At 29.3% G+C, this 9,648-nt stretch overlaps 1 protein-coding gene across 4 annotated transcripts in view; it reads right to left on the bottom strand.

Moving 5' to 3' along the window:
- LOC106460608 (calcium/calmodulin-dependent protein kinase type II alpha chain-like) overlaps positions 1 to 9,648 on the bottom strand; it is a 59,401-nt gene that overhangs the window by 14,224 nt on the left and 35,529 nt on the right. For 2 of the 4 annotated variants that reach the window (XM_022387372.1, XM_022387373.1), the window contains exons 13-15: positions 8,851 to 8,940; positions 1,862 to 1,912; positions 1,167 to 1,244 (exon numbers count right to left, since the gene is read on the bottom strand). In XM_022387372.1, the coding sequence (XP_022243080.1) occupies positions 1,167 to 1,244; positions 1,862 to 1,912; positions 8,851 to 8,940 (219 nt within the window). The remainder of the gene's footprint in view (positions 1 to 1,166; positions 1,245 to 1,861; positions 1,913 to 8,850; positions 8,941 to 9,648) is intronic. The other 2 variants (XM_022387374.1, XM_022387375.1) reach the window with 2 other exon arrangements.

The raw sequence follows: 9,648 nt of genomic DNA, 5'->3' as shown, positions 1-9,648 counted from the left end.
GCTGCTTAGTTTGCGAGATTCAGATATGTGCGCACTGTGTGTGATATAACTATCTTATTGCTAACATCACCTTCTTTGATAACTTTTTGGTAAATAAACATGTTTGTTGTCTTTATTTTTTGTGTATTCACTGTATTGTATTGAACAAAATGGTTATGCGACCCGCGCTCGTCATTCTCTCAGTTATCTGGCCCGCTGTGAAAAAAGTTTGGTGACCTCTGATGTAGACCAACAAAGCAACACAAAACCTATTTTCACAAGCACCTTGAAAGTACACAGTTAAATAGAAGACCAACTGTTGATGATTGCGAGTCATCACACTGGATGAAGAACACATCTACTTAAGTGAATATATAAAATTCTAGGTGATTTATCATCATATTGCCAGTTACATAACATTTCCAAAATGGTGCAGATAATATCACAGAAGTTTTTCCTGGGTATTTATGAAGGTTACAGTTTACAGCTATAATGGTAAGTTAAGCATATGTAAAGTCGAGATAAATTCAAAAGTGTGCTCTACATATTATAAGGCTAAAGGGCTGACACCACTTTACCCCATAAATACTATCTTTATACAAATTGAATGTCAATAAGACACGGCTGCATCAAGACAAAGCAACCAGCCAAATATATAATAATTTTTGTTATGCCACTCACAAACATACTAGCAAAATCACCAAATGGGTTTTTGTGCCTTTAGGTCACTGAAACAGAATCTTTGAAATTGTCATCCACTCAAGGTTCTTGGATTTTTAGAAAATGTGCAAGAAAGAAGAAAAAACATCAATCTCAGTATATTTCACAAAATCCTCCTTCAGGAGGCCAACATTCAACAATCACAGCCATCACAGAGAAGCCCATCATTGATGAAGAGGGGCTGCAACTCCTACAAACTAATCCTTTTATTATATATTGTGGATATTCCTCTGTATGATTGTACCTTATTTTATGATCTATTTATTAATCTCTTAATGGTAATTGCTACTTAGCAGTGTCAATAATATATCTCTTCTATCTGACTGTATTGAAGTGTTCACTTAAGTCAGCCAAGACTAACACCTGCCTAATACAAGTAGTTGTTTGGTCTTACGTATGTAGGTCCACTCTTACAACTTACTATTGGTGATTCTACATAGTAGCTAGCCCATGATCTTTTTACCTACCTATTGCTGGTGGTTGTTTTTGATCTGATCTCTTGACAAGCTTGGAAATTAGGTTACTGTCAGGAGTTGAAGTTTTAACTTTGAGAAGAGAAACAGGGTAAAAACAAAAGGCACAAGACCAAAATCTTTAGAAAAAGAAAGCCAGGAAATCTCAAGAAACAAAATTAATCTTCATTCTTTATTATATTTGAAGCATACTACTAAGTTAAAATAAAACAAAGCAACAGAAATAAAGTAGGAAACAAAAACAAGATAAACTTTAGACAATATAAAAAAAATTATAATAATGTAGAAAAAGAATCAAACTTGAAACACTTAAGTAGAAAGCTAATCTTTTTAATAAAATGTTTATGAAAATAAAAAAAAGGATTATCTTTACAGACAAGGATTGCATTTATTTGAACACACACACACACAAAATATACAATGTGTAGGATTTTTCTTGTGTCCAGCTAGCACAGTCTAGCAAATAACTTGTATTTCGTAAGTTACAAAGCCTTTTCTATCAGATGTTAATCACACAGTTATAAAATGTTGTACAATTTTTGTTTTCTGCCAAGTCTAGGAAATTACTTATATTCCACATATTACAAAGTTCTGTCTATTACATGTTAATTATAAACTTGCATATTGTTTAGAGAAGCAGAAATTAAAGGGTTGAGGAAAGAAACAGTTTATGCCAGATTGGTACATACCTGAATCAACTTGTATAACAGTTTTACTTCTTTGAGGCCCTGAGGGACCATCTAAGAATAGGAGAAGGAAAAAAAAGGCAGAAAATCTTGAAGCAAAGACAGACCAAAGCCCAAAGCTATGAAAAAGATTAGATAGTTAAACATAAGATAGTTCTTGAAAGATAATCTAATAAGACCATATTTCCAAATTAAATAAAAACTAATGATTTTCATGCAGAAAGAAGAATCAGTTGTTTTTTTGAAACACAACGAAAAGCTTTCTTAATATGAATTCATTCATATTTACTTTCTCATATTAACAGATGAAAATTCAGACATACAATATAGATCATGCAATAAGCCAAAAAAAACTAAATTAAATCGATAAAATACATTTCTAAACCCAAAAAGCTTTTCAATAAGTAGCTTGTTTATTCAGATCCAATCTTCTATTAGTATGTACATCTAAAACAATATGTAAAACAAAATAAAATCCTGTTTCAAATGATAAGAGGAGCTCCTCTTTCAAAACTTCTATGAACATATATACACACAAGTTCCAAAATCTGGCAAACAAAAATAAAAAATATGTAGTATCTCTTCACACTCCACCCAGACTTTCCTTTTTTCAAAGTTAGTAATATTTTTGATTTCATGCAATATTCAGTGTACACTGTTTTTAATAAATTATTTTAATTCAACTGATGTATTTAAAAACAATTTTTTCTTGTAATTAGGTTTTATTTTGAAAATAAAATGACATAATTTTATTTGAATTTTAGAAATCTTTAGGAAAGGACATCAGTACATCTTATATTAATTAAACAATTAACTTTTTCATGTGATGACCTTTTAACATGTTAAACAACTAAAGAATTAAGTTTTTGCTCTAAAACACTTCCAAGTTGATAAAATATTTGTATTCTGCTTAGATAAACAGAAACTTATAATTTCCAAAATCATATATCACACAGTCTGAAGTTACTACTATGACAAACAGAGCCATTGTTACAATAACAATACAAAGATCTTCAGAACAAAGGAAGCCTACAGATGTAAGTAAGCCATGTGATACACTACAATTAAAAGGAACAAGTACAACTGTACAGAAGTACCTTTTGAAATTTTTTTTGAGTTTTGAAAAATTAAGCTGTTTATGTGTAACATATGTTATTCTGTATGCATTCACAGCATACCATGTACAAACACAATGTGTAAATAATACACCCAGGACTAGCCTGCTTCCACACATTCTCTTTACTTACAATCTAGTTTCAGGAAAGAAGTGTCTTCATAAGGATTTTTTTTAAAAAAAGGCTAATTAAATTACAAGCTGGATGTAAAATGCTAAAATAATATATATATATATATATATATATATATATTGTGATGTACTTTTTCTTTTACTAATAAGACAGACACACAGATAATACAAAATAATGTTTCTTGGTTTACCCAAATTTTTTCATTACAGCCTGGTGGCTCATAGGTAGATGCCTGAACTACAACAATCTTTAGTCAGATATTTACTTGAAGGTTGCTCTTTAGGAAAATTACAAAACCAAGTCAACACCAAAAAATGCTGTCCAAATCATGATGGCACCACCAGCTCTTTTGACAGTAAGAATCAAACAATGTAGTATGCACCCTTGGTTACTGCTATGAATATATATATGTATATTAGATGGATATAAAGTAAATGATTCATCTGATCGTACCATATTTCTTTATTGGGTTACAGCAGTGACCACAGAATGAGGCAACATGCAATGGTGAGTGCAATAAGTGGTTTTTGCATTGCTGTCTGACACTGAGATCCCATTTTGTGAAGTTCTGATGAACTGTTCTCACTAATAAAATTTACTGCTCCATCATGTTTGCTCCTGCAATAATTTTTGTTACCAATGCCTTCTATTTTGATTTTTCTAAATAAAATCTAGTGCATAATTCTTGGAAATCTTGATAATTTTCTTCTACTTGGAAAATTTGGCAAAACTTGAAGTCATCAATGAAAATGGTACTGGCCAGATCAGTTCTAACTATCAGACTTCTTTGGAAGTGTGAAAGGTTTTACCCATTTTAATTGGGAATGATTAGTAACAGAACAATTACACCTTTACCTCACCAGAAACACAAACGGGTATAATTATGATGTACCATTCCCTTAAATTATGGGTGTTATAGTAAGATATTTCTATTTTTGTCTAATCCCTGTACATGAATACAAAGTTTGATTTCTCTTGCACAAGTAAGTATATTAATATGTAATTCTGTTGATTAACATACATTATTATGTACATCAATAAATTGTTTTCTTTATCAACTTAAACTAATATATACATCAATTTGTAGATTTGTTTATTCTCTTACAATATGTATATCAATTATTCTTAAGTAGTCACATTATCTTACACCAATATGTACTGAGTTACTATGATGAAAATAAAATCCATATTTAAAAATATTATATCTTAAAAAATTACTTCCCGAGAAGAACATGCCTGAATTGCTTTTCTTTATAATCCTTCCTTCTCTTTCAACAATGCTAGATTAACCTTTTCCATATGGGTCGGGGTCAGAGCCCATCATCACGTTTTGTAGACATACATTCAAAATTTTATTAATCCTTTCCAGACGGGTCATGAGTCAAAGGCCATGTCATTGTGTTTGTTCACTAGCATTCAAAATTTTATTGAATGACTATTCCATGAATTTATGTCAATAAGTTAGGTATCAAACTGTAGATTATTATTCAATTTTTAGTATTATACATTATTCAATCCATACAAATTAGGAATTCAAATTACCAATATGAACAAGCTAGAATATAAAATGAGAACCTCTTATATTTTCTATTTGCTAAGATATCGCTAGTGTACTGAATCAAACACAGTGGTACCCCACCTACCTCTTTCCATTTTTGGAAATGCTCCCTTATATATACTTACTTCTATACATGACGTGAATAACCAATTGAAAGCTAAGAATGTCCCCTTAGTGGCTTTCTCAGCCATTTTAAATTATTAAGAGGTAGGTTGTATCTTTAGTCTACTCAAAATTTCATATTTTTTTAGACCTAAATCATAGTGGAATTCCATGGTATTGATATAGTAATTTATGATTTTTTGGTTATTCAACTGTATATATAAAAACCTCAAAAAAATTATTTTGTTTCATATCCTCCATGTGCGAAATTTTAAAAGGCTTGGCGACCTATGTCAAGCAGCAACAGAGTACAAAAGTCATAACTAGAAGAGATAATTGTTTGCTTTACTTCTTCACTTACTGTTCTATGTTTTAAGAAAAATAAGTTTAAGAACTTATTTCGAAATACCAATAATCTATATACATAAATAATGTATAATAATTGAAATGTGACTGTATTTTACAAAATACTAGTCTACTAAAACACAGCCAAGACAGGTAATTTTGTAAAGACTAAAGGTCAGTTATATATTATTGGATATGGTAACATGAGAGCACGTGTGCCATGTCATTGTAACTTCTGTACTGTTAGCCATGCATGGTTGAAAGGTCAATATAATAAAAAAAATAAATATATATAAATGTATAACTTTATAAGATTTAAGAGATTTGTTTTTGTGTTATAATTTATTGTCATTCTAGAATGAAAGAGGCATAATTTATATTTATTTTCTAATTTATTATGGTGGTTACGAGATTGGCCAAATCTACCAAACACATACAGAAATGCCTTACTGAAAATAAGAATTAAAATAAGGTTTTTTCTTAAGAAAAATTTTTTAACTATCTGGACATTATAAAGATTTCACATGTGAAATCTGAAAATTTTCTGATGCATAAAAGTATTTTTAATCTTATAATGAAAATTACTTTGCATGTTTGATAGGCAACAATCAAAAAGAAAAAGGCACGAGAGAAACATTGCTTTACAAATCTTAAAACTTAATATAAAATTTGATATTTTGCAAACAAAAGCATTGTAGTGTTTACTGATAATCTGCCAAATTTCATTAACATACACTTTAAAATTTAAAGCATGAAACTATGACAAGTACAAAATGGTTACAAGGTCAGTCCCAGGGACCAAGCCCATGCTGAAACAGTTAAACTACTATTTTATTAATGTATGTCCATAAATTTGGAATAAAATTGTAGTTTGTAAATCAAAATTAAGTATTATACATTATTTCATTTCTTAGTTCAAAAGTAAATTAGAAAAAAGTTGCTAAATATCAATTTTTTGTGTGTCACACAGTAAATTGTCTTTTATATTTGCTTAGATTGTATTGTAAGTGTCATAAAATGTTAAGCCTACAGTATTTAACAAATTAGAAACTCAAATTACTAATATTGATAAGCTAAAATATAAAATAAGAACCTCCAACCTTTTCTTTTTGCCGATATATTTAGTGAATCCACCAATCAAATGCACTCATTTTGAATTACACAATTCTGTCAGTCTTCTTAAAGTACTTACATGGGTAAAGCTGTTATTACCATTGCAGAGTTTGAAGCATGGTGATTAATGTGATATGCTGATTGGAAATGAGATTTTGTAGACCCAAATACAGCTTAGTTAGGAAGCCTGTTAAACTAGTGGTATTTTGTGGTATTGGTATAGTAATTTATAATTTTATATTTCAAAATGCAAATATAAAACCTACAAAAATGATATTTTGTTACATCCTCCATGTGTGAAATTTGATGACACCTAGCAACATAACATGCGAGTACAAAAGAGTTTGTAACATTGTAAGTAGTAGAGATTCATTGTCTTCTATTTAGAATATAACATTTTTGATTTCCTGTTACAATTTCCAGTGATTATAGAACAAAATTTAGATTTATTTCCCAAAGTGGTTATGAGGTCATTTAAACTGATCAACTCCATATCAAGTTAAGGTAGAGAAAATAACACAAAATACAAAGTTTTCTGAAAAAATTAGGTTTGATAATTATTTAGGTTATAGAGATTATGCAAATAAAATTTGGCAATTTTCAAATGAAGAAAAGTATTTTTAATCTTAAAATCAGAATTACTTTCTATGTTGGATAGTCAATTTTCTGAAAGAAAAAATTCACAAGCAAATCTTTAATAAAAAAATTTTAATACTTAATTAAAAACCTGATATTTTGTATATGAAAGCCTTGTAACATTTACTGATAATCAGCAAAAGTTTGTGAAGATATACATACATTATCAAAATCTATAATATGACTACTATCATGGTTATTTTGGTGGTTATGTACTGGATAGTTACTATATCAAGTTTAGTAACTAAGCTGTGTTTGGGTCTAATATGAAATTTTGAGCTCACTAAAGACTTACCTTACTAGCTTGAAATTGTATCAAAATAATGAGATTGACACCTTAATAGTTCAAAATGGCTGAGAAAGCCAGTAGGGGGACATTCTGAGCTTTCAATTGGTTATTCACATGTCATAGACAGAAGTAGGTGTGAATAAGGAAGTGTTTTCAAAAATAAAACAAGGTGAGCATGGCCACTGTGTTTGGTTCAGGAAACATAGCGATAGCTCAGCAAATAGAAAATATAGGATGTTTTTATTTTATATTCTAGCTTGTTAATATCAGTAATTTGAGTTCCTAATTCGTATGAAACTATAGACTTATTTGGACATCACAAACATTTAATTTGAACCAGTGCTGCATTCAACGTACCATGTGACAAATAAAAATCAATATTTAGGTGTGTTTTTAGTTAAGAAATTAACTTATGTATAATACTAAAATCTGAATTATAATACAAAATTTGAGACCAAATTTATAGAAATAAATTAATAAAATAATCATTCAATAAAATTTTGAATGTAAGTCAACAAACACGATGACATGGCCTTTGACCCATGTCATTAGAGTTACTTACATTAGTATGTAAACCTGTTAGTAGTTTTCAATTACTGGATTTTTAAAATTATGTTTCATTAAAGAAATAAAAATTAATTTTAAATGATGCTTTATGTATTAAATTAGTTTTACAATTTTCATGTAAAACAAAAGGGAATAAATGCACAACAGACTAATCAACAGTACACTACCAGCTTTTAGGCTATTCTACTCTGATCAAATAGTGATTGCACCCACAGCTCCAAAGTTCAAAGCATGTTTTTGCAGAAAAGAAGAGCAAACCATGAATTCTTAGATACACAATTTGAATATACTAACCATTAAGCAGCACTCACCTCTTTGTACAATCAAATAGATGGAGCGGCAATAGGATCAAGGCTAACTTCTTGCTTTAAATTTTGTTTTGTTTTTAATTAAAGAAAAGAAGAGCTGATATTGTCCGAAATCTTCAAGCTTCTAGATATTATTTTGGAAATGTAATAAGGTTAAAAACCAGTATTTTTTATTTTGAATGACAAAATAAAACTTAAAAATAAGAATTGGTGACATACACTAAGAATTATTAGTAAGCATGTGTTCACAAGAAATAGTTTACTTACAATTTACTTATTTAAGATGTTTGTTGGAAAAAATGAAACACACCTAACAACCTAACTTATTTAATAGGGCTGTTGGAAAGAATGAAGCACACCTGACAGAATGCTAGAATATAGTTTACTTAACTAAAAGAATTATTGAAGAGTGTGGAAACCATTTGTCAAAAAATGCTAGAATGTAAGACAGATTTAAAAGGATTGTTGTAGTGGTGAAAGAATGCTAAAATGTAGAATTACTTATTTAAAAATGTTGTTGGAAATATAAAATACCTAACAAAATGCTAAAATGAAGGTTATACTTATTTGAAAGAGCTGTTCAATATTTGATAGAATGCTAGAAAGAAGGATTTAATTATTTGAAATGGAACAAAATATGTGATAATAAACTAGATCTTAAAATTTACTTAATTTTGCCAAACAATATAATTTGCTGCTTGAGAGTTTTATCCCATGCCATGAAGTGTTTTATCACAATATATTTTTAACTAAATCTTGCTATGCATGTCACATCAAATATTTTGACAACTATGCCCAGTGGAGGAATCTTTCATTCTTTCACTTACCTTTAACATCATCATCTTCTAACGTTGTGCTGCTGTCAGTTGAATTTTTCACTTGTGAACCATCTCCTTTTTTTGCTATAATACTTCGACCTATCAAGCACAAAAGGTGAAAATTACAAGTCTTATTTACTAAGAACTGGTTTTATAGAACTTCCCATTTATTTTGAAAAAGAAAAAAATTGTTTCTTGAAAAGCATACATCGATAACATTTCTTAATCGTCCCAAGATAACTTTTCAAAAGAACACAAGAGAAACAAATTATGCACTTTACACGTTTCACAAAACACTTCATCAACTTAGTATTTACCATCATAACATCTTACAGTTTTAATATTCATTAGTTTCAAAATAACTGATATTCTATTTTTCAAAAATCATGGTATTACTACTCTTCTGGTGTCAAATAACTCAAGTTCTGATGGCAAATACAAAAAATTTTATGTTAACTGAAACATATTCTGCCTATACACAAAGCATGAAAATATTTCAAAATCTATTAAGAAATAATGTAAGGCAACTAATTTAAAAAAAAAGACAAAAAAAAACTGTATGCTTTATTTGAATAAATTGAACCTAAACTTTCATGTATAAATCCTAAGAAACCATGAGTGAAAATAAAGAATATAGATCAACCATACTACATCTGCCATATCCACTGCTCACAAAGCCCTCTATCCAATACCAGGGCTCATAAGGCTAGCCGTAGAACGTAAGGAACGTACTAAGTAGTACGACGTTAAGTTAACGTAACTTAAATATTAATAATTTAATTTACGTTATTACGTTGTTAGTGTAGT

The sequence above is a fragment of the Limulus polyphemus genome, unplaced genomic scaffold (assembly GCF_000517525.1).
Source record: "Limulus polyphemus unplaced genomic scaffold, Limulus_polyphemus-2.1.2 Scaffold803, whole genome shotgun sequence".
Classification (NCBI taxonomy): domain Eukaryota; kingdom Metazoa; phylum Arthropoda; class Merostomata; order Xiphosura; family Limulidae; genus Limulus; species Limulus polyphemus.
This window is presented reverse-complemented; position numbering and strand designations above follow the sequence as displayed.